This window comes from Maniola jurtina, chromosome 20 (assembly GCF_905333055.1).
Source record: "Maniola jurtina chromosome 20, ilManJurt1.1, whole genome shotgun sequence".
Classification (NCBI taxonomy): Eukaryota; Metazoa; Arthropoda; class Insecta; order Lepidoptera; family Nymphalidae; genus Maniola; species Maniola jurtina.
The window spans coordinates 7,396,221-7,422,335 of record NC_060048.1 but is presented as its reverse complement, the minus strand read 5'-3'; the positions used below and the strand labels follow the sequence as shown (position 1 = coordinate 7,422,335).

Here is a 26,115-nt window from a genome sequence, read left to right as displayed (position 1 = left end):
TTCATAAAAACTGCCATATCCTTTCCAGGTTAGCCCGCTTCTATCTTAGACTGCATCATCACTTACCACAAGGTGAGATTGCAGTCAAGGGCTAACTTGTATCGAATAAAAAAAAGCGTAGATCATAGATGCATACCTAGACTCGTAGCACCCGCAGTGTGACGGTTACTGTTTGACGATCGCAATCACCTCTGATTGGCAAACCCTCACCATTGGTTAATATTCGTAGTTGCGGCAAGAATACTAATTCAACCAATCCGAAAATAAAATCAGAAAATAATTTAGAAAGTGTCTTTGTTTGTTAACTTGTTGGTTTGTTTTGTCCTTCAATCACGCGGCGTATGCGTTTTAGTCTCTCAGATTCTAAATACAAACATAGATACGAAACGAAACATAGGAACGAAATGTGCACAAAGTAAGTACCTAATACCTAAATACTTCTAAACAGATTTTCACAAGTTATTTATAGCTTAGGCTATTTTAGACTCTCTTGGAATTTGGGATAAACAGAATCCCTATAAATCCATTTTGATTATCTTTGTAAGTCGCGAAAATAAAATTCCTTTGTATAGGAACCTACCCATACTTTTTTATTTTTAGCTTAAAACAACCTCAAAATAAAATTAAGTATAACTATCATATGATATCACATGCCTTCGTGATACATCACAAACCACGTTTATATCAGCATTTGATTTATTATGATTAGGGTGCTTTCAGATGCACCACGCCCACAAATAACGGAAGCGACGTTATCTGTGAATACACCACAACTACACACACAACAAAGACAAAAATATTGTACAGCTCATAAATATTATGAAAATGTATAGTTTACATGTAAAAATATTACAAGCAAATGATGTAACTTATGAAAGTTGCAGTCGTATTCAACGTCTGTCGCAATCGCGTGGTCAATATCTTCCAATGAGATCGCAGATACAACCAACAACGCGACACTCATACGACCACCGTATCTCCTCCATGTAAATGCTAAAGTGCGTCTGTGTGTCTGTCAGTCTGCTAGCTTTTCACGGTCCAACAATTTAACCGATTTTGATGAAATTTGGGACACTGATACCTTACATCCCGGAAACGGACATATCAAAGAGTTCCGAGGAGATTGTTAAAGGTCCAACTTGTACCAACCAATTTGTATGAAATAAGCCACAGAGGTAGCTTGCGTCTCGGCAATTGAGATGGGTAATTTATTTCCCCGGAAATTTAAGAGTTCCCATTGGATTTAAAAAACCTAAATCCACGCGGACGAAGTCACTGGCAACATCTAGTTCTTAATATTTTGTGGCTATGACAATGCAACTTCAGACACCGAGACCATTCATGCAAGACCACTACAGATGACATTTTTGCCGCTATGTGTGGTTGAGATGTGGTCCGTCTGAATAGACACTTATATGGCAATAAAAACACCTTTTACGGATCCATTTATCACCTAAACATATTATTATAACCCGGCTAGGGCTGTTTTGTGTCTAGTGCACACAGCAACGCGACCGGGAATTTTGTGTCTTTTAGTGTAAGCAGACATTTTTAGGGTTCCGTACTTCAAAAGGAAAAACGGAACCCTTATAGGATCACTTTGTTGTCTGTCTGTCTGTCTGTCCGTCCCTCCGTTGTAGAAAACCTGTAGGATACTTCCCGTTAACCTAGAATGATGAAATTTGGCAGGTAGGTAGGTCATATAGCACAAGTACAGGAATAACTCTGAAAACCGCGAATTTGTGGTTACATCATTAAAAAAAAGTAAAATGTGTTTCAATTTTCAAAGTACCCAGTAGTAAAAGTAGTGTGTTTCAGTTTTCAAAGTATTTATACCCAGTGGGGTGTCATAGTCATAGGGCTTTACCTATAGATTTTTGTTTATTTTTACGCACAATAGTTTTTGATTTATCGTGTGAAATGTCAGAACAATTACCCGAGGACGGAACCCTCGGTGCACTAGTCTGACTCGCACTTGGCCGGTTTTTTAATTCGAGTTATTATGCGAAATATGATTCATACTCGTAGTACACCGCCGCGTGGATCCCAAATATTCTGTATACATCACGGTTCGCTAAACCGCGGACACCACAACGCGCTCCCCAGCGTTTTCCGTACAAATGTTATACAAAATGTAGTTTGTATCTCATGTGAATATTAACCAAACTCAATGAAATTTTATGGACACGTTCTAGAAACAAATATCAGTTTCTTTGGTTTTCCAAATTATCGTTTTAAATTTTAAAGTTACACTGGCTCAAAGATTAGTGAGTGTTCAAATGAAAACCAAGCTACGTCTGTATGGAAAGCGCTGTGAGTGCTAGGGTTAGATACTTCTCTTAACAGCCCGGTTCGTTCTAACCTGAACCCGAACAGCTCGCCCACACAATATTATCGTTAGTGCATTAAAGCGGAAGTGGCTGGATGAGGAAGGCTGAGGACCGGGTGTGGTGGCGCTCTATAGGGAAGGTCTATGTCCAACAGTGGACATCCACAGGCTGATGATGATGATGATGATGATGATTAAAGCGGAATTTACATTACGAAATTAGTGGCATGAAAGTAGTTTCACGACATTAATTTCATTATCAATTGCACGTGTAAACGTTTAATTTTGAAACTTTACGAAACATTATGAAATTAGACATTTACACGTGCAATTGATTGATTGAACTACTTTCTTGCCACTAATATCTTAATGTAAATTCCGCTTTAGATTGATTTTGGAATAATGGCAACCAAAGAGTCTGAATCTGAGTCCTAAGTTTAACTATTCAAGTCTATGATTCAAGTTAAAGTTCAAAAGTATGGAGTTCATACTAAAACATGACAGAATTAGTTTACTTATTCAAAGAATTATACTTGTTACTATAGAAAGGCATGCTTAGGTACATGACCTACGCTACCTTTTTGCAGCATTACCGAAGCAATTAAGTAAGATTTGCGAGTTCAGTTCGTTTACAAAAAGCCGTATTGATCGCCAGGGAGTGTACCTTCATCCATGAAATTATTAATTTACGACAGGCAAATGTACTCAGCTTGCGTCATAATATGCAGATTTTATGACGCTACACTTTATTATAATTTTTAACCCTATAAACCATTTTAAGCGAAGCATTCATAAATATTCATTTAGCAAATCCAGGGCTGCTTATTTTTCTATACCTGCCGGATTTGATAGGACGGACGGACGATCCGTTTTTATGCAGAGTGTCTGGCGCCTGCCTTTTGAATTTTGATTTCTGCATGATGACCTCCTTGGCGCAGAGGTCAGGTTTGTGGTCTCCTCAGTGAAAGGTGAACTCGGAGTTCAGTTCCTGGCAGGGACATTTTTTTTTAAGATTACTAGCCATGCTTATCATGACTAATAATCCCCTTTCCAATTCAATTAAGCGCAAAGCTTGTGCCAGGAGTGGGTACGACAACAGTGCAACGGGTGGGGTTTGAACCGCCGACCTTTCGGAATTCAATCCGCTCCTCAACCGTTGAGCTATCGAGGCTCTAAAGTGAGAATTTATTATTTCTAGATTTTCTCTGGTTTGGTCTTGGTGGGAGACTTTGGTCACGGCTAGTTACCTACTGGTAAAGCCGTGCTGCCAAGCGATTCAGCTTTCCGATACGTTGCCGCGTAGGTATATATTAGTTTAATGAATCTATTATACCCCTTCCAAGTTAGCCCGCTTCCATCTTAGACTGCATCATCACTTACCACCAGGTGAGATCGCAGTTAAGGGCTAACTTGTGCATGAAGGCCTATTAACCATTAAGTAGTACGTACCTATTTACACCTTATTTCGACTCTTGGGGTATTGATTAAAGGTTGAAGAAAGAATGCTATGAAGGCCAAAGCAAAAAAATAGCAGAATAATTCAAAAGGAATCTGTAGTTTTGAGTAAGTTATTTAACTAACGAATCTACCCATTTTTGTAATAGCCTTTACGAATGTTAGTTTTACTGTAGCAATATAAGAACAGATAATCTACATGATAATAAAAACGTAATAATTATTATCATGGAAGACTTGTTTTATCACAGTTTTTATATGAAAGATGATTTAACTCTTTTCGTGAAGGTTTTTACGAGTTCTTTTGTTGCGATGCAAGCCTCATTAATTCTAACAAAAAATATTTACCTATTTTTAAGTTAAGTATAATTAGTATGCTGTTATTTATTTGTAAGTGTAAATAGGTATTCGTTTACTTAATATTATATTTATATGTTCACAAAAAACTTCCAAAAAATAATAATCTGATATATAAGTGATATTTAAAAACGTACTAATGGGTTATTAGTAAGTATTGTAATACCCACAGATATTGGCACAACTAGATTGCGCATGTTCATTAAATATTTGATACAAAAATTAACCGTGCTTATTTTATGGGTATATATTATTTTGATCCTCTAAAATACTAATTGGTATATTCAAATGAGCACTTTTCAAAAGTATATGATAAATTTTTTAGGGTTCGGTAGGGTTGTTGTCTGTCTGTCCATCTGTCTGTCTGTCGTGTCTGTCAAAAAAACCTATAGTCTCAAACGGGCTCACTGGACGGGCGTGGGCGGCTTGCGATATCTAACTAATCCAAGTCCGTGGTAATACCATCATCATGACATGATTGTTTTTTACAATCTATTCACATGTTTTTTTTTTTCTCTCTCGTCTGGCTTTACAAAGATTAGCCAATGTCAAGTTTGTAGTTATTTGTAACAAGTTAGGGAAACTATATAAGTATGGACTTCGTCTGTGCCGGCGCCCGCTGACACACGCGCAGTACCCCCCTAGAGCGCTTCCCAGTCAGTTTTAACAAAAAAAACACTTCAAAAAGGCACAGCACGCGCGCCAGCTAACACCAACATAGACGAAGTCCATTCACATGTTTACTTATCACACTAATCGCTAGTGACTTATCTTATCCATTGAGGAGTTCTGTGCTTCTAAAGACAAGAGAACCTCTTCTTTTTGTAGAAGTCACTTTAAAAAAAATTAGAAAAAAAGAACACTGGACGGCTCGATATGATACGGTGACGATTCCTTTCCAAGTTGATGTATTGTGTGCTGTGAACTATAAATAATAACTGTGAAATATAAATATAATAATAGCTAAGTATAAATCGTCAAAGAAGTCGTTCACTTTATATGTAATAGGCTAATTTATCAGAAATCTTTTATATTAATTGATGAACATCTTTGCCGGTAGGGTGGCAATAGTAACTGAGATTAAGAAATTATAAAATCCCAAATTGACCATTACAGGAATTGAACCAGGAATATTTTTCTTATTAGACTCATGTTTTCTTTTGCTAGATTAATAAACAAACAGCCACTTTATCTAATTAAAGGTAAGTCACAAGATAAAAAATGTTAAAGAGCTGTCAATAATGATTAGCACCTAATATGAGCAAAATAAGACATTCCTAAGTAATTAATTCGAGTGGATCTAAGAGAGTGATAATTTAGGTATTTGAGATGTTAATTAACATGTAAATTGCGTTAATGAGTGTCTCAGTCTAACGTCTAATATTAAACCGATCTCACACGATGTGGTTAATAAAGTTACAACAGGCTTCAAAGCTCAAGAATATACTAGCAAGCTAAAATCTGAAACGTTCGAAATTGCGAAAATGTTTCTTTGTTGTAAAAATCTTGTTGTAAAATTGTGTGTAAGAATATTGTGTTAGGTATTCAACTTTATTTGTATTGATTTTATAATATTAATCGATCACTGAATACTTAATAGGTGCCGTATACTATAAATATCCCTCAATATTGTACCGCGTCTAGTAATCGTTGAGAGCACGTCGTAGCAATCGTATTATGTCCAGCTGTGGACGTCTATCGATTGGATCATGAAGCCCTCGGCTACCTGGGCGGTCTACTCGGCTTTTGGAGTGAGTTTGGAACGCACGCACAACAGACGGAAACGTTTAAGTGCGGAAACCAGCCCAGAGAGAACTGCAACTATCGGTTGGTAATGATGATGATGATGATAATAATAATATTATACAAGTACTTATAATACAAGTGTAAATTAAAAATTTATAACACCCCCGACAAGTGAAGGTTACATTAACTAGAAAAGAGCTGATAACTTTCAAACGGCTGAACCGATTTTCTTGGATTATAGCTAAGAACACTCTCGATCAAGCCACCTTTCAAACAAAAAAAAACTAAATTAAAATCGGTTCATTTGTTTAGGAGCTACGATGCCACAGACAGATACACAGACACACAGACACATAGATACGCAGATACACATGTCAAACTTATAACACCCCTCTTTTTGGGTCGGGGGTTAAAAATAATATACAAGGTCTATGTAGGTATCGTATTTTGTGAAGAACATTGTTTTTATAATAGAAGGGGTACTTATTCCGAATATAAAGAGTAAATAGATACTTCTTGTTTTACAAACAAACCGTTTTAGGTACTTTTCGTAAGTAATCTTACACTGCACCGGATCCTCCCTTTGAATGTTAAAAAGCTCATAGAAACACCTATAAGATTTTATTACGCCTTGTTCTCAATACCGAGTTTAGAGTTTCCCGTTTCCTCGATACATTTCGAATCCTTACTATATACCTGCTATATTTATCTTAAAAGCTCAATCGCTATAAAAGCTGCTTTAACGGTTCGTTGCTTCGCATTTTAACGCATTGCTACAATAAAGTAAGCCAAGTTCAGACTTGTAGAAGGCAATTCTGCCAATTACAACTTATAGTATACAAAACTTTCAGAGATTCACTTGCTGCGAGTATTTACACCGTCAAGTAACTTGCCAGAGCTGACGTCTTGTCATTGACAGGGCTCTCTCCGTCACTTACTCCATGCAATCGTAGTCCTAATTTCATTTGAATATTAAACAACCAAAGTCCATGAAATTTTGCAGACATATTCTAGAAACTAATATCTGTGCCTGTAGTGTTTTAGACTTTTCTAAAAATATGTAGTTTTAAAATTACAGGGGCTCAAAGATTTGTATGTGAATTTTTAAGACCGCGTAACTTTGAAACCGTATATTTTAACGGAAATCTCGAAAACCAGGCACAGATATTAGTTCACGGAACGTTACTACAAAATTCTATTGAGTATATTCTCAATATTAATATTCGAATCAAATTTTTAAAATTCCGTGGGACCTAAATCTGAAATTATAAGTAGCCTAAGATGTCAATCCTAGATCTTTAACTATATCCATGCACAAAAACCATGAACTTACAGCTAAATTATGTTATCTACGTAAATACGTAGATAACATATATATATAAATATCTACGTAATAGTGGAAACGAGTGACGGAGAGAGCCCTCTTAAGAGGGCTCTCTCCGTCACTCGTTTCCACTCGTTTCATACAATCGTAGTTCCAATTTCATTTGAATACTAAGCAACCTAAGTCCATGAAATTTTGCAGACATATTCTAGAAAGTAATATCTATGTCTGTGGTTTTCCAGATTTCTGTTAAAATATTCGTTTTCAAAGTTACGCGGTCTTAAAATTTTCATACAAATCTTGGAGCCCCTGTAATTTTAAAACTACATATTTTTAGAAAAATCTAAAACACCACAGACACAGATATTAGTTTCTAGAATATGTCTGCAAAATTTCATGGTCTTTGGTTGCTTAATATTCAAATGAAATTGGAACTACGATTGTATGAAACGAGTGGAAACGAGTGACGGAGAGAGCCCTGTTAATGGACTCACCTCCTATTCCTTATCAATTCATTTTACTGCAGACAAGTGACGGTAAAAAATGATAAAGTAAAGTGTTGTGCCATAAAATTTACATATTATCATGACGAAAACACATTTTCCTGTGTCATGCAGTAAATTAATAATTTCACGGTTGACAGTCCATACTTTCAGGAGGGATGAGTTGGATTTTGTCTGGATTTTGTTGGAAAAATCCTAAAACCATACCATGACAATGGGATTAATAAATTGTGCATCTAAAAATGAGCGTGTTCTAAATGTGGCACGTAATTAATTATTTAACAATTTACATAATATTTATTTCATTATTTCGTCCGCGTGGTTTTCACAAACTCTGGAAATCTTTAATTTTCAGGCATAAAAAGTAGAGGTCGTCTTTACCTATAACCATGAAAAAAATTACGTCGATCGTTGCGGCGTGATTGAAGGACAAACCAATAAACAATTAAATACAAATGCAAATGTGTATTAAATAAATAAATTCGTAATCAGCACCCTAAAATTTCTCGGAAATGATATCACACATAATATGTATTTTCTTCAGTTTATTCAAAGCATCGTCGGTCGGGCGGTCAGTAGACAATTTCTTTTGGATTGAGTTAAATACCCATCAAGGAACCTCTCTACTCTAGGTAAAAGAAAAATATTCACAACAAACAACAGCTAACTTGCTACCTTTTACTACTAAAATTCATTTATATGCAGTCCATAATGTTCAGGTTAGCCAACTTCCATCTTAGGTTGAAATCTATAGACAGCACTTTGTGTTTGCTTAGACTTAAGTTTCAGTTCGAGACAGATTTATGCCAGCGGTATAACGCTGCAAAGTTAAAGTGCGCTCTATAGATCTCAGCATTAGACTGCATCATCACTTACCACCAGGTGAGATTGCAGTCAAGGGCTAACTTGTATCTGAATAAAAAATAAAAAAGACAAATAGGTATCTATTCCTTATATAACATCAGTTTATAGCATAATAATTTCTGAAAAATACTTACGTCCCTCAGAACCATCGAAGTAACCCCATTACATATTTTAGCGTCATCAACTTCGAGCTCCCATTCACAAGGAAATCCTGAGTGCCCTTGTAAGAATTCCGCTTTGTATGGCTCAAATTATCAAATACTAGCTTACGTCCGCGACTCCGTCCGCGTAGACTACACAGTCAGTCCTTTTTTACCCTCTTAGGGGTTGAAATGTTTAAAAATCCTTTCGTAGCGTCATAATAGATCTGCATACCAAACAGCCCGATCCCTCCAGTCGTGCGTTGATAGACCAGTCAGTCAGTTCATCATCTTCATCTTTCGCTTCTTATATTTAACTTCAACTTTACTCAACGGGCATGATTTGTATCGTAATTAGATAGGGCCTAGCTATAAGTTTTATTGTAAAATTTTCACTTGACATACCTATTTAGCTTTTGCCTGAGACTTCGTCCAAGTGAGTATTGTTATAAACTAATTACCTAAGGAATTCTTCGTGTTTTCGAGGATATAAAGTATTTTTTTCCGTGCCTAGGATACCAGCAGCTGTACTCATCAGAATCGGTTTAGCGGCCTCACCTTGAAAAGATAAGACGGATAAACTTTCACATTTATAATAAATATTTTAGTTATAGATGTAGTAGAATGATAAAATATTATATAATAGATAAAATATTTAAAATGTACACGAGCCTTTTACAAGCTTATAAAGAATAGGTCGCCCTGAAGACATTTTTCCTTTGATAAGAAAACTTAGAAACAATTATTCCTTCAAAACACAATTTTAAACAATTAGAATATTAAGATGATTTGGTAGAGTACCTACCTATTCTTTTATGTAATTGTATTTGGTGTTGGTGAATGCACTAAATAACAAGTATTGCGTATTAAAATACCATACCTACTTGACTTACATACATTCAAATTTGAATTCTAATTTTTTTTATTATTTTCCCTGTAACTATTTGTGTGTTAAAGATAAAGACTTTCGCATTTAAAACAGCTATATAATTATAATTAAGTAGTACCAAGTATAAAATACTCAAAAAACACGAGCTTTTTACAAGCTTGTAAATAGGTCACCAGAGGAAATTGTTTTCCCCGTACAATTTGTATGTTAAAAGATAACAAGCGATATCAAAGTTGAAGTGGAGGCGTGTTCCATAAGGACGGATAAAGCGTAGATAATAACTACGCTTATCACGGTATCGAATAAGTGATGAATAATTGCAATATTTTCTACTAGCTTTTGTTAGCGATATCGTCCGCTTGATTTTACCGAAATAGCGGTTACGCACTCATCTGATCAGAGTCCGTGAAAATACGTTTCGAAGTAGTCACAGAACTATTTGTATGGTAGCTTACGCACTTGATCCTACTTTCGTCATCCGAGTTCTAAATCTCGGATGTGCCTCAGATTCAAATATATGTGATAGATGCCCACTCAATAGCTTGGATTCAGATCAGAGATCGGATTAGTGCGTAAGCAATATCCGAATCCTGTCCCAGTTTTTTGGTCCGTATTTTCACGGATTCGGATCGGACGAGTGCATAACCGCTCTAAGACATCGTCATGGTTTGCACCCGTATGCAGTCGAATTTCCACACATAATCAATAGTGAATAGGCATCTTCTAGGCAAGCGCGCTCCAATTTTATGTAGGCTACATCATCACATGCTAGCAGCATCCAGCCCTAGTCTATATATTAAAAAAAAATGCCTAATAGATGATGCCTGCAACTTCGTCTGCGCGGATTTAGTTTTAAAAATTTCCGGGGTAAAACTCCTTGATTTTCCGGGATAAAAAGTAGTCAATCTAAGTCTCGAAGATGCAAACTATCTCTGTTCCAAGGAGATGATCCTTGCAACTTCGTCCACGTGGATAACCTTTAAAAATTCTTTGATTTTCTGGGATTAAAAATAGCCTATGCCCATCCCCTGGATGGAAGCTATCTCAGTACCAAATTTCGTCAAAATCGGTTCGGATGGACTATGCAAAGCTAGCAAGATAGCAGACAAACAGACAGACAGACAGATAGGCACACAGATACACTTTCGCATTTATAATGTAAACTTTGGACTGAGTCTAGCTCTCGGGGATCAGTGAATAAACAGAATCCGATCATTATTTTCGCAGATTACCCCCTTATTATTATGAACATCTACTTACTCTTACTACTTTTACTTTTTTTTATTGAAATTCTAGCTAAATGGCTAAAACGTAATTCGATCGACAGCAATAATTGCTACGCAAATTCTTTTGCTTCTTATTATCCTTTGTAACGGCTTTTAGGAGTACGAGAACAATCTCATAAGCAAAATTTCATGTCACAAAAAAAATTACAAGGGCTTGCCTCTCTTGCTTTGGCTTTTCTTTTGAACTTTTCACTAAGCACGTTCCGTTCTTGTTCAACTTAAGAGTTCTGTTGACGTGAGAAAGGGACAAACAGTCTAGTAATTGACGCGAAGATCAGTCTGACTTCATAGTACAGTGGAGGTTGAAGTGGAGGTTTTGAGCGTGACTTGAGAGGGTCGGTCATCAACGTCTTAGAGGGTGCTTAGCTGTGGTCGCCTTGAGCATTATTGGAGATCAGGTATATGTATATGGAGAAATATAATAGGCACATTATTTTTAAAAACATGTATATTATTACTACCTAGGTCCATTTTGCCAGCGTTGAATTTGACCATTTTTTAGGGTTCTGTACCTAAAAAGAACCCCTATAGAATCACTTCGTTATATGTTTGTCTGTCTGTTTTTCGGTCTGTCCATTCGTCATCCGCCAAGAATAAATAGCTAGCCGTTGAGTCAAATAAGTGCCAGCTCTTGGGTCACCAGACGCGTGAGTCAGCTTTTATAAAAGCTTTCGTGTCCGATGACCATGGGCCCAAAATTAATTACGCATCCCACTTTTATTTTTATTGGTACCACGCAACAGTACCTAGATCAGTATGATTTGCAAAATAAATAAGTACAACGGTCGGGATTTATTTTGTATGCTTAGACCTATTAAATGTAGTCAAAAAGGAAAAATAATTAAGCATACGAGAACAGCGAAATTAATGATCACCGTATGAGTCGAGTAGATTGTTTGTACGTTGCAACCACTCCATTAAATTCACATCAATAAATTCGTTGGGCGCGTAACTTCGCCGCTGCAATGCAATCGGCTCGCCATCCACGTTCATGAATTTTCCTCAGTTCCTATATTTATTTTATACCTACACACCCTTTGAGTTTAAGTGGAATTTACATTACGAAATTAGTGGCACGAAATTAGTTTCACGACACTAATTTCATTATTATCAATTGCACGTGTAATTTGGCGAATGCATTACAAATTAGACGTTTACACGTGTAATTGATAATGAAATTAATGTCGTGATACTAATTTCGTAACATAAATTCCGCTTTACTGTAAGTATTTTTGTAGGTTAAAATTAAAATAAAAGTTAAGTTTTGTTGTCTTCATTTATATTAATCATAATCTAAAGAATTCTTAGTGGTGGGCCCCGGCCGGCCCAACGGGTCTCTTTTCTAATTGAAAAAAAAACTTTTTTTTGGTAGACTTATCAATACCTTACTCAGGGGAACTCTCAAGCCGACGACTTAACCAGTAGGCTTTATTATTTCATTATTTACTGTAGCATTATTTACTGTATACTGTGTACTGTAGCAGTTTGATTATTTACTGTAGCAGTATAAAAAGATTATTTTCGTGAAGCGTTCTCGGGAAGCCCTGTATGAAATCATTTTCCGATAAAATCAATCAATCGACCCGATTGCGTCCACTGAATACTCTGTCAGTGGACGCAGTTAATTTTAAACCTTCCAAGCCGTTATTTTATCTCTTAACTCATGGATGTAGAAAGTAATAATTCGGTCATTGCGTAAATTTTCAATGTTTCTAAAAATTAAATTAAATCAAATTAGTACCAAATTGAGGTCGTCAAATAACTCTATTCTAACCTAGTTAACAAAGGCCTTAATTTTTCGTTATTATTCTCTCCGCAGACAACCCTTTTAGAAGTTATAAAACTTCACCAGGATAATTCAACCTTTTTGTAAAATGCTGAATGAATAAGGGATAAAAGGAATCGTCTGTTTGCACGTTGCCTTTGCGTAATTAATTATCACCTAAAAAATCTTCCTTCAATGCAAATATCAGACTCATCAAAATGATCAAATTACTGCTATACATTTGATCATTTTGATGAGCCTAATATTTGAATTGAAAGAGGATTTTTAGATCATAAATTGTGCTTACTTGCTGCCTACTTATTGACTTTACTGATTCTTTATATTTTCTTTGTCTAGCTAGAGATATGAGTAGGCAATTACATTTGCGATTGTAAAAAAATCCGTTTTAGCTCAAGTTTTATTAATCAATTACTTAAATGAAAAAATGTACAAGTTAAAATCAAATTTTAATTTAGTTTATACGATACAAAACGTTATTTATTTCACTTTTTTAAGAAGGTCGGATGAAGGACGCGTATAATTTTCCGGAGAGGGACAGACCATAAACAGACTTGCATGCTCTCCCATGGGTATTTTGTGAATTTGGCAAGACCCGACACATCCAAAGCCACATAAAATTCCCTTTTTTATTATATGAAACAGATGGTAAGGGAACTAATATTTACTATTAAATACTGAAACAAAAATGAACTGGGTCCAAATTGTTAAATACGGCATACCCTTCAGTAAAGTAAGAAAATAACTTTACTACTTACTTCCAGGCCCAGGCTCACATAATCACATGCCCCGCGAAATATTATATGGTATCTTATTTTATTTATACTCTTTTTTACCCGACTACGGCAAAGCCGAAAGGAAGGGTTATTATTCAACACAAAGGCCGTGGTCGTGCGTTGTCGACAGCAAAAAGAAAATATTCTAATTTGGTAGACAAATAAAATCACTGGGAATTCCGTCAATCAAGGATAAGAAATACGCTGTCGACAACGCACGACCACGGCCTTTGTGTTGAATCTCAATCAAGACGATGATAGCACTAAGCACAATCTTGTTTCTTTCTTTTTAGTTTATTTTACTTGTACCAAGTCGGGTTCAAGTTGTCTTATTTTTTCCGTCGTCGGGTTGTAGTTTTTTCAACTTTTTTTTATTAATATGTAATATTTTTTTGATTGAAAATTTACAGCTAGCCTTATCTAATAATTACACAAATCATGCCCGCGTGGAATGGTACCAATTTCCGCGCTGGACAGCCAGGCTGATCCGTTGCACAAAACATGAGCCAGCCCTTCTGTCACCCGATGAGGTTCGTGGTGAAACGTCTCGTAAAAAAAATTTTGCACTAAGACTCCATGGCCCCAGGGTCTTCACGGCAAATAAAAAAAAATGTAACTCTTGATAAGAATACTTGTGCCGTTTGCTGTTTTCAGCTATTTCTGCTGCGGCTCCCGGTCTTGATGCTATTTCTCTGATATGTTCTCTCTTACCATCATCCCGACTAATCTTATTATATGGTAATTATGGTATCTTATCAGTAATCATCAGTAAATACTTACTATCACCTGTCTTCTTTTTGCTAGCATTCTCATTACATCCTGTATAATATACGTATATAGTTTTGATAAACACATTTTTGTAAAATAGCACTATAGTTTTGTAATACAAAACTTATAACGTTTGATAAACAGGACACAGTATAGAATGTCTTTACTATATAATAAAGATAAACGCTGCAAAGGAGTTCTTAAGAGAAGTAAACAACTAACCTACGTTTAGTGAGGATTATTCTGTATTCAGACTTCAAATAATTAAATCTTGTTGAACAATCTTGAAGATATTACTTACGATAATAATTGTTCAAGCGTTGAGCGTGAGCGAGCGGTTGGATGCTGAGTACTTACCTAACCAATGACCCAAAGAACATTGATCTACGTAATCCAAGAGATTTGTGCCTAGGCAAGTTTACGTAGCAATTAAAAAGGTTTCCTAACTGAAAATTATTATTGTTTCTGCCCATTTCGCAAAAAGAAGAGTGCCCAAACTATTTAATTAACTTTTACGCTCTTGCTACGCTCATATATTATGTCTCTTCCACTTTTGGCGGGGCTCAACTACATGGTGTGATGAACTCCGGGCTATAGTCCGCTACTATCCTGTATTGAATCATCAATTACTGAATTGCCAGATTAAATCGCTGTCAAAATCTAACTAATAACGTGAATTCAGCCAAGATTACCTAGTCCAAAGCTTTGAAATTGTTGAAAAAGAATTGAAATTGGGTTTCGGCTTTGAACTAAAAATTTTGAAATTCCGGGAATGGACCAAAAAGCAGGCTGAAGCCAAAGTTTTCGCTTTGATCTAAGTGATCTAGGCATCCCTGGGAATTGGCCAAACGCAATTCGCCAGCATTTCGGCTTTGAACTATACCTAATATCATAAGTGTTATACGTATAACATATAAATAAAACTACTGAACATTTCAAATAGCATTTATTCAATAAACATCTTTTACGAATTACAGAACAAATACATTAAAATAGCTTAAGACTAGAATGTAGACCAGAATAAACATTCAAATACATTAGTGGTTAGATACCTACTTTAAAAAAATTGGAACGGATTAACAGCAATTTTTTTCATGAATATTCTCATATTTACCTATAGGTATATAGGTATATAAATTAATAATTAATTGTTTTTTCTTAATAATAAATATATTTGTCACTATCTAAAAAATTATTGAGTAATTTCATAAAATTCAACAATTTTTTTTTCAAATTTCTTCGTGAAATATTAATAGAAAACAGATTCGTTAGCCACAATGTTGCGTTTGCAATTACCTACGTAAAATTAGCTATACTAAGGTAACAGTCATTATAATCTAAATTTTAAATTCATTTGTGTATCCATTCTTAATATTTACAATAGAGCCTACTCATCAAACATTCACATAGGCGCAAAGCATATTGTGAGAGAATCAAAGCTTCCCTAGTAAATTGAAATTTAGCTCTACATTTTTACCTGGTGTAAAAATGGAAAAGGGGTACAAATGCGTGCAGTTGTATTAAAATTCAATTTTGAAAAGATGCATCGCTTCATTTTGATTTTCCCCGCACTCTATCTACCTTCAGCCTTATTCAGAATAATTAATTTTAGAGCAAATAAATGTAACCAAAAACCAAGATTACTACAAGCAAAGTACGCCCTGGAATGAGGTTAAAATACAATTCAGAGCATATTTACAAAATATAATAAGGTTACTGAAAAAAGATTGTCTTCGTTTATTGGTATTTGTTACGCATTAATATTAAATAAAAAAGAGGGGAAATTATTATAATAAATCATTGTTGTTAGGTAGTATTAAAAGTAAAAGTATACAAATAAAATAAAATTTTGTTGAGTTTATTTATAAACCATATTTTAATATAACAATAATTGAATATGAATGACTTATGTCTATAAAGGGATCACAAAAACTTATTAATACAGTCCAAGGAATAAAATACTCCTCTTGGAAGTAATCACTATGTAGAAATTGATTGTATTGGAAAAATAATGAGCTTATAGCACCTGTTCCACCGACGACGATTAGCGAGAAACGAATTGAGCTAAAAACTAGAAATAAATTGGCGAGCAACGAGAATCGAGTGTATAGTTGGGATCTAAGTTTTGTCGCTGGGCTATGAGCGAGTGTGCGAGTGCGTCGGAGACTTGCATTCGCCGGTCGCTCAGATAGGCAGCCGAGACATAAATAGGTACCTACATTCAATGCCTACGCAAACTGCATGAGTGTTTTTCACAGCCAAGAGGGCGTCGCCGAGCGACGTTTTTTCTTTGAAAGCTCTTGTTGTTGCAACAAACTAGTAGAAAGAGAATTCTCGCTGATCGCTAGCTACGCATCAACTATTAATATATTTAACTCTTTTACAGACCTGGAATCATACATCAATTATTGTACGCGTCTCGAGCGAGAAAATAGTCGATAGCTAGTAATTTTTTCGTCGCCGGACAAACAAATGCCTAGCTCATTATGATGGCATTTATCCGAAAATAAGCGATAGTAAGTAAAAAATTCGACCAATAAGATCGATTCATGCCCTAAAAAACTCTTCTGGAGACCTAGCCTTATTATAATAATATTACCACAAAATACCTTCCAGGTTATAACACTACTGGCTGGATAAAATAATGGTCATGCAATGATCCCACATTAGGACATTAATTTCCTTTCTCTTGGTTTCATTTACATGATGTAATTAGGCGAGCCATTTGCACTCTTTGTTTACTTGCCACGATTGATAAAACCTCAAAATAAACAGGAGTGTTTCTAAAATCAATGGATAAAACATACGTTTCATTTGATTAACAGATGGGTGAAGAAGGCCGACCTTTTTCCCTATCTCGCACAGCTATCTCGTAATACAAGCTGAACAATACGATGAAACAGGGAATTTGGCCGAGTAACCGTAGAATTAACTTCTTGATTGCGCATGTTAAATTACATAGATTGTAATATGGGTGCTTAACCCACTGTGATTGAAAACAAAAGATTACCTCCCTAATCCTCGACTTCATTTAACTTACTCTAATCTATGATATATCGCCTATCTACACTCAGTTTATCGAACTTCGCAATATACAGAGATTGTAGATATCATGATACTCTACACTTTAAATTGTATCGTAATATGCTACTTATACAGATACTAGGTATATGGACTATACCTAAAGCATATCTTTGAAGTTACGGACAAACGGACGCACTGCGAAGGCTTAGTAATAGAGTTCCGCAAAATTCAGAAAAGAAAAAGATGGAACAAGAAATAATAATTATTTACTGAGAAAATATTATGTAGATTCTGTAGATTAAATCAACTGAGCGTAACTCGACGGTCGTCTCCAAAAATTAATTGAAATTCTTAGGGAACTGAACAAAATTGAACTTTTTTTTTCTTTCTCGTTGACATCTTTCACACGGTCATGCCTTAGAGAATTCCTCATTCAATCTTGTGGGCGAAAGGTAAAAAAAATCCGTGTGAAATGGTTAACCCCAGACTAGGCTTCGTAGTCCCCTGGTGCTACTATTTTTGAAATTCGGTGCCTGTTGCTCCCAAAAGGGACGTAAAAAGGAACATAATAGAAACGCAACCTTTACAGAAGATTTCTAATCAATAGTTAGCTTACTACAGCTTTGGCTGGGTATTGTAGAAGGATTTTAGAATACCAGGCATATTTATAAAAATTTGTAGATTAAAGTCATTACAGTATTCAAATCTAAGAAAGGGATAAGAAGATCATATTACTGTAATCTATAGTGGTGTCACTATAGCGGGTCTTAGTATTCCTGGTTTACTTAGAAAAAAATAAAATCGATTAGAACTGTTTTTTTTTTTCGTCAATATGGAGAAAGTTTCGGGTTTCATTATAAAAAGCTGAACCATTATTTTCTTGTTCTACCTTTTAGTTCAATGGAATTTGTTAGAAGTATTCCTTTGTCAGAGTTCCGTAGACGAAGGGTGCAAACCTGGACGGCCTTAGAAATAGGGTCGTGCCCTATTTCTAAGGCCGTCCATATGTCCATCTGTCAGTCCACCTATCCTTCTGTTTGTCTGTCAGCAGGCTGTATTTCATGAAACACAATAGGTAGAGAGTTAAAATTTACACAGAGAGTCCCTGTATAACAAAAATACTTAATAAAAATTTCGAAATGGCCGACACGAAAATTAAAAAAGTACAGTGTCATGAATAAAACTTTAATATGAAATATTAAAAAAAATAAAAAGTACACAGTGTTATATCTTGTACGATGGTACCTACAGAACCCTTCGTGTTCGAGTCCGACTCGCACTTGACTGATTTTATTTTTCCAGCTACGTTCGTGATCAGATTCATCGAAGTTTACAATAAATTTAAGTGAATAATAGATATCTATTATCCTTTTATTGGTGTCTTAAATTTTTTCGATTGGTCCTACTAGAAAAAGCGGATACTATTTTAAATCAAGTTATTTTTATAAAAGCCTACTCTAAGCCATATACTTCTACCTACTCTAAGCAATCTAAATAATTAAAATTGCATTTTGTTCTGTGGCCAAGATTTTTAATTAATGAAAGTACGAACAAGATAGTAAATCTGAAGATTTCCTTTGCTGGCACATATCCAAACGATGAGATAACTGTTGCAGCATCCAATAAGGAGTTTCAACAGACAAGCTATAACGTACATTAGTAGTAAGTACCTCCTAAATATAGACATACGTGAAAATAAAGTAGGTATGGGTACAGGTAACTTTGCCAACCATCGATTCAGAATGAGTAGGTAGGTAATAGATTTGCGATAACGCTTAAAAAAACCGGCCAAGTGCGAGTCAGACTCGCGCACCGAGGGTTCCGTACTCGGGTATTTTTTCCGATATTTTGCACGATAAATCAAAAATTATCACACTTCACACTATATTATAAAGGCGAAAGTTTGTATGTATGTGTGTGTGTGTGTATGTTTGTTACTCTTTCACGCAAAAACTACTGGACGGATTTGGCTGAAATTCAGAATGGAGATAGATAATATCCTGGATTAGCACATAGGCTACTTTTTATCCCGAAAAACCAAAGAGTTCCCACGGGATTTCGAAAAACCTAAATCCACGCGGACGAAGTCGCGGGCGTCAGCTAGTTATGCATATGCATAAAAATAAATAAAAATCTGTTTTATGAAGTACCTACCTACCTGCTAAATTTCATGAGTCTAGGTCAACGGGAAGTACCCTACAGGTTTTCTTGACAGACACGACGGACGGACGGACGGACAGACAGACAGACAATAAAGTGATCCTATAAGGGTTCCGTTTTACTTTTGAGGTACAAAACCCTAAAAACGGCCCAAAAATAAGGGCACACAATTAATTGTTATTATTGTGCGATTTTATTTCAAATTGGTACCTATAGTTCAATCATCAGTATCACAATATGCTGCAACGTGCCTTTAAAAATTGCCCATAAAACTGTAAAACCAAGATTTCGGAGGAACTACTTTTGAAGTGGACCCATCTAACCAATGGTTTTGTATTGCAATTAATGAAAATATATTGTACTCTGAGTTAGGCTAAAATTTAAAATAAATATAATAAATAATAGAGATAAAAGAACTTGGTCTAACGAACTCTGTCGTTGATTTCATCGAAAAATTTATGGTTCAAAATCGGACCGCACTTTTTCTCAAAAAAATCGTTAGTGATTGAGTTGGGACTATGAATTTTATTGATGATTCCATGTGAATTTTATGTTTCTATGTGAACAAAAATCTCCTGGCTGTTGTAACCCGAGAAGCGGTCGTTATACCTTCGAGTACCTACGGCCTACGCATGTTTCATGGTAACAAAGGTGTTAATGGAAGTGTGCGATACCTTTGTATCTACATGTTAACTATTCAAATAACAACAGAACAGAATCAGAATCCTATGATGGAAGTTCGATTTAATCAAAGGGACATTAGATATAATAGTTGTTTGCTTAGTTTACACGTGCTTACTGAAAATAAGTTCAAGTGAGGTGGCCATATAGGTATAATATTTTAATGATGATGAATAATAATATTATTATTATGAATAAATCTTTTTCTTTTTAAAAGTACTAAAGTACCTTTCCTGAGTCTTTTGATCTCAACTTCTAGGGCTTTTGATAGAAGCCTTCTAAGGAGATTTTTTTTTTAATTTAGAGACTAGCGCTTGGCTGCAATCAGACCTGCTAGCAAGTAATGATGCAGCCTAAGATGGAGCGCGCTTGCCTAGAAGTTGCCTATTCACTCTTGACTTGAAGGTACCCATATTATTTATTTATTTATTAAAAGTTGTCCTTGTGCATGTCACTTCAATAATAATAATTATCCTTTGAAACAAAATAAAATTAAAAAAAATTCACATTCTTTGAAGCGTATTTATTTTTAAAAATCGAACTACACACTTCTACAGGTTTGTATCTGTAGATATTTCATTATTGTTAAAAATTGCCAAAAGCGGTCAAGTGGAGATCTGTTAGATGGTTATGTATCGTTTAACTGTTAACATGTATTATCATAATAATTATTTACTATTAAAATATGTATAAGCCAGCATTAGACAATTAGTTGGCCATTATATTATTTTTTTGGATATTGCCACCTTATTTGTGTCACAGCAAGGCATGAATTTTAATAACAATTTGTTTCTATTTACTTACATGTCCTACATTATTATTTACATAAAATATAGTTTTTTGTGGACATCGATTTAATAAGTATTTCTCGCTTTACATACTTAGTTAAATTTCTATAGCCTTACGTGGTGTGGTACACATGGTAGGAAATATACAAAAAATACCGACTACCTAACTTACCTACCTTATGCTTAAGCATAACAACTGCCTACTTATTATAATTTATTGGACTTGCATCATATTGAAAAGCTTGGCAAACCCCTTCACGTATCTAATATTCGTATGTAAAACCTTAAGGCTAAGAATTCGGGATGAATTCGAAACTAGTGGGTATCCCGAATTTTAATGATTTGACGACCGTGTTTCACTTTTGCTATACGGGCCTACTTGCACAAGGATATTTAAAATTGATTTTCGCATAAAAGCAACCTCACAAAATTTTATATTTGGTGCTGTTAGTCTTTAATTCTTGTATATAGTTTTTAACAAACTTATCAAACTTAACAAACTTTTTGTGCTTTAAAAATTTATTTAAGTTTTAATTCCTTTTACGCTGATGTCAGTCGCGTATGTCAGCTGGGTGTAGGACGAGTACACATTTTAAGCTACTAAGAACCAGTCTCCAATGCCGTCGTAGACCGTAGTAAAAAAAGTACTTACGACCGAAAGACGTAGATTCCAAATCATGAGATATCAGCGTGAGAGAAAACCAGCTGCTCGATTCCGGTAGAATGACAGCTACAAAGTCACGATCGCAATCACCTCTGATTGGTTGACTGAGCCGAGTTTCTTGCTGGTTCTTCTCGGTAGGAACAGCATTCCGAACCAGTGGTAGATTATTTTGACGATTCAAAAGCACTTGTAAAAGTCTAATTGAATAAAAATAATTTGAATTTGAATTTGAATTTGACGCTTGCTCACTATTGGCTACAATGCATTGTTGCAACAAAAATACCATTAATTCAGTCAATCACAACAAATGCGATTGTAATAATGATTGCACGAGCAGCAGCAGCCAAGCCACGTTATGACGCTGATAAGGCTGACAGTGTCACCATTTGAATATAGGCTGACCTCATAGGGTCAGGTCTGCCGGGTGATTCGCTAACTCTGTGTCTAGCACTGAATGAGAACCAAAGAAAATCTTCAATGGAATAAATGTCAAATGAGCTTAGTGGCTATCAATCAATGTTAGACGCTGAGTTTTAGCAAATCTGTAGGCTGATAATAAATACTCCAGCTATCATTGACAAAATATTATAATAAGTAATTTATTTATATTACCTGCATTCTTAGGTAAGATATTTCGTCCAAAATAGACAATGGACCCTATTTACTGCTATATTAACGTACAAAAACATGTTAACACTGATCACTTCAATCATCAAGATTGTCATAGAAACTGTTCACATACAGGAGCGGTCCCCTTCGCAATCCGGCCTCACGGCACTGAAGTTTTTGCTCTGGAACAAAATATTCATTTTAATAGTCACACTCATATATTTTATCAAAGTAAGTAGGTTAAATACAGTGTTTTTCAGTCATAACCAACCCTGCTAACGAGTCATTGTTTGAAGCACACTCGAAGGTGTCATATCTATGTAGTCTGTGTCACTACGCGTATGTATAACACACCCAAGCGTACCTACCTAATTTTCTTCACTTTTTAAAATACAATTCTTTGTTGTAAAACAAAAAAATAGGTATTAATTTTTAATTTTAATATTGCACATTTCAAAACATAACTTAAAATTAAAAAACCCCCGACACAAAAACCTCTATAAAAAACTCGAAAAGAGTAGATAACTTTCAAACGGCTGAACCGATTTTCTTCAATTATAGCTAAGAACACTCTCGATCAAGTCACCTTTCAAACAAAAAAGACTAGATTGAAATCGGTTCATTCGTTTAGGAGCTACGATGCCACAGACAGATACACAGATACACACGTTAAACTTATAACACCCCTCTTTTTGGGTCGGGGGTTAAAAATTGAGGCAAATTAAAGTCCGTTCAGCAATCTGCCAACTCCGATAAAAGAAAATCCTGTCCCATTAACTAAGGACCAAGTAATTAATTCATTATAGTTACCTACTTACCACCGTAACTATCGCTTAAGTGATCTTTGACCTTAACTTGAAAGTTTTGGCAACGATAGAGGGACAAAATGAAGGAAATCATAAAGAGGGTAAACAGTTATGAGGGTATTCACGAACCGCGTTTAACGAGTATTCCCTTAACCGTAGAATATATTATTATAATATAATCTTAACATATAACATTCATTATGAAAGGAATTTCCTATGTATATTAACAAAAGCGAGTCAAGAAAAAGATGGGTAGGTAAATTTTGTAAGAAAAGAATCTGCGCTTCATTCGGCTAGATTATGATGGATGAACTTATGCGAGAGAACGCCATCATAGTTATATGTATAGTGTATTCAGAGAAAACCTTTGAGTTAAGGTTTTAGTTAAGTGTGGCTCTTAAAAGTACTTACGTTTAATTCTGTAGTAGGTATATATTTAAAAAAAATCAAAATGACTTCAATATCTTAATATTCACAACTAACAACCACTACAAAAATGTTTTATTAAACATTTTAGACTTATTGATATGAATATCTTAGCAGTACAAAACCATAAAAGTCAAACTTTAATGCTGCTTCAGATTTAAAGGTCAATAAATTTTCCTCCGTGCTACGTAAATAACTGACAAATAAAAGTTACTTTTGAAAATTTCCAATACGAAAATTATCATCATAATCCACTAGATGAAATAGAATTTAAATTACTAAGAGATAGATGCGAAATTATTATAAACATGGACTATAAAAGATATTTAGAAAGAGTAGAGTACAATATAAGAATAAATCCAAAATTTTTCTACTCACATTTAAAAAAAATGCGTAGCAACAAATGCGATTACCCTAGCTTAATGACATTTAATGGTCATTCATTCACCGATGGCTCTGATATTTGTAACCAGTTCTCGATTCACTTTTCAAAAATATATCAACAACCTAAAACATTACAATATACAATATGTAACAATACGCAAAACAATTCACAATTAAGTAATATAATGTTAACTGAGAAAGAGGTACTAAAGCAATTAAAATGCCTTGACGTGAATAAAGGCCCAGGCCCGGATGATATTCCGTCTGTTTTCATTAAAAACTGCGCTGCATTATTAGCAAGGCCTCTATTACTGATATATAACAGATCACTATCTGAAGGTGAATTTCCAAGGATGTGGAAAAAGGCTAGGGTGGTCCCGGTTTTCAAAAGCGGGGACAGAAAGGACATAACTAAATATAGACCTATATGTATTTTATCGGTGTTTTCAAAAGTGTTTGAATCATTAATCTGTCCAGTATTAACGTGGTATATGAAATCAACAATAATAGAGAACCAACATGGGTTCATTAAGAAAAGATCAACTACGTCTAATTTAGCACTTTTCGTTGATGACTTATCAAAAGCCCTCGACCAATCTAAACAAATAGATTGTGTTTATACTGATTTAGCCAAAGCATTTGATGTAGTCGATCACAATATCCTGTTGGCAAAGCTTGCAAAATACGGTATTTGTGGAAATCTTCTTAATTGGTTAGAGTCATATTTAAAAAACCGCAACATGAATGTGGTCATCGGAGGGTATCAATCCAATTCCTTCGTTGCAACTTCAGGAGTACCACAGGGATCCATTCTTGGCCCTACGCTATTTGGTATTTTCATTAATGACATTGCCGAATGCTTTTTGTACTGTCAATTCCATCTTTATGCAGACGACCTCAAATTGTATAACACAATTAATAATGTTAGTGATGCCATAAACATGCAACAGGATATAAATAGACTTTCAGTGTGGTGTAATAATAATAATTTAAAATTAAATTGCTTAAAATGTTATAGTATAACATTTAGCAGGAAAGTAAACAATATTAACTTTGATTACAGCATTGATGGCAACATTTTAGAAAACGTTAAACAAATAAGTGACCTTGGGATCATAATCGATCATAAACTCAGCTTTATACCACATACGGATTACGTTATTACAAAGGCACTTAAATTATTAGGTTTTATTATTCGAAATACCAAAGAATTTAAAAAGTCATCAACGAAACTAACGCTTTTTAACTCATTGATCCGAAGTAGACTCGAGTATTGCTCTGTGGCTTGGAATCCGTACTACCAAGTGCATAAGGGTAGGATAGAGAGGGTGCAAAAGAAATTTTTACGGCACGTAGCCTACAAAGAAAATATTTTGAAGGAAATTTATAATTATAATGATCTTTTAAAACGTTATAAAACCCTTTCACTATCCAATCGCAGAGAAATGATGGATCTTTGTTTTTTACACAAGATTATAAATGGGGATATTGATTGTCCAAATTTATTAAATAGAATACAACTGTCAGTACCAAAGCAAAACGCAAGATCGCTTATAAAGAGCAAGCAAACATTTAGGGCCAGAATATGTAAAAGTAACCTTGGTAGTGCTGCTCCTCTTAATAGAATTGTGATATCTTATAATAATGTATTCAGAAAAGCTAACCTAGATATTTTTCAACACCCCGCTTCGTTATTTAAAAAGAAAATTAAAAACCACCTAATGAGTCTTTAAATATTCCATAGTAAGTCTAATATAAAATGTTTAAAGATTCATTTTGAAATTGTAGGGTACTATTGTTAGTCTTAATTGTAGTTTTTATTGTTAGTTTTAAGAATTATTGTACTTTTGGCTTTTTGAGTAGTTAATTTATTTATTATAGAATTTATGCAAAGAATGTCTTAGGTTAAGTTTTACTATTTAGAAGTTGTAGATTAAGCATGTTGAGTTAGCCTGTAAGTGAGTATACATTGATAGTCCTAAGTTTATATAAGTCGTCATAATTATTTTTCTTTGTATACCGTTGGCTTCCTATTAAATAAAATAAAATAAAATAAAATAAAATTATCATAATGTTAAATGTTAAATCCCTCAGATTTAAAATACTACCTAGGACCTAGGTACATTTTTGCGATTGAAAAAAATCAACTCTAAATCATTATATAAATGAGGTGTCGTTGGTTTAGGAATGTAGGGGAAAAACTGCAAGCATGAGAAATTAAGATCGAAAATAATTATTTTTCCACGCGCCACCTTGAGTGAGGCCTCGTTGAATCATTCTTCTTTAGGTTTCTTTTATAGTTTAACAGCGATGCCACTCAAATTTTGATACAGACATATATTATGTATGATAC

At 34.8% G+C, this 26,115-nt stretch overlaps 1 protein-coding gene and 1 long non-coding RNA gene across 3 annotated transcripts in view; both read right to left on the bottom strand.

Moving 5' to 3' along the window:
• Window positions 1-1,213: 1,213 nt before the first annotated feature.
• Window positions 1,214-14,282, bottom strand: LOC123875703. Its single transcript, XR_006798198.1, has 2 exons — window positions 14,233-14,282; window positions 1,214-1,306 (listed from the first exon to the last, which is right to left on the bottom strand). It is a non-coding gene; the product is annotated as an uncharacterized LOC123875703 (long non-coding RNA).
• A 7,745-nt stretch (window positions 14,283-22,027) lies between these two features.
• Window positions 22,028-26,115, bottom strand: part of LOC123875697 (G-protein coupled receptor dmsr-1-like) — a 57,724-nt gene continuing 53,636 nt past the window's right edge. For both annotated transcript variants that reach the window (XM_045921684.1, XM_045921685.1), the window contains one exon: window positions 22,028-22,328. Coding sequence is in view for 1 of the 2 variants with exons in the window: in XM_045921685.1 (XP_045777641.1) it covers window positions 22,307-22,328 (22 nt within the window). In the remaining variant the exon portion in view is untranslated. The remainder of the gene's footprint in view (window positions 22,329-26,115) is intronic.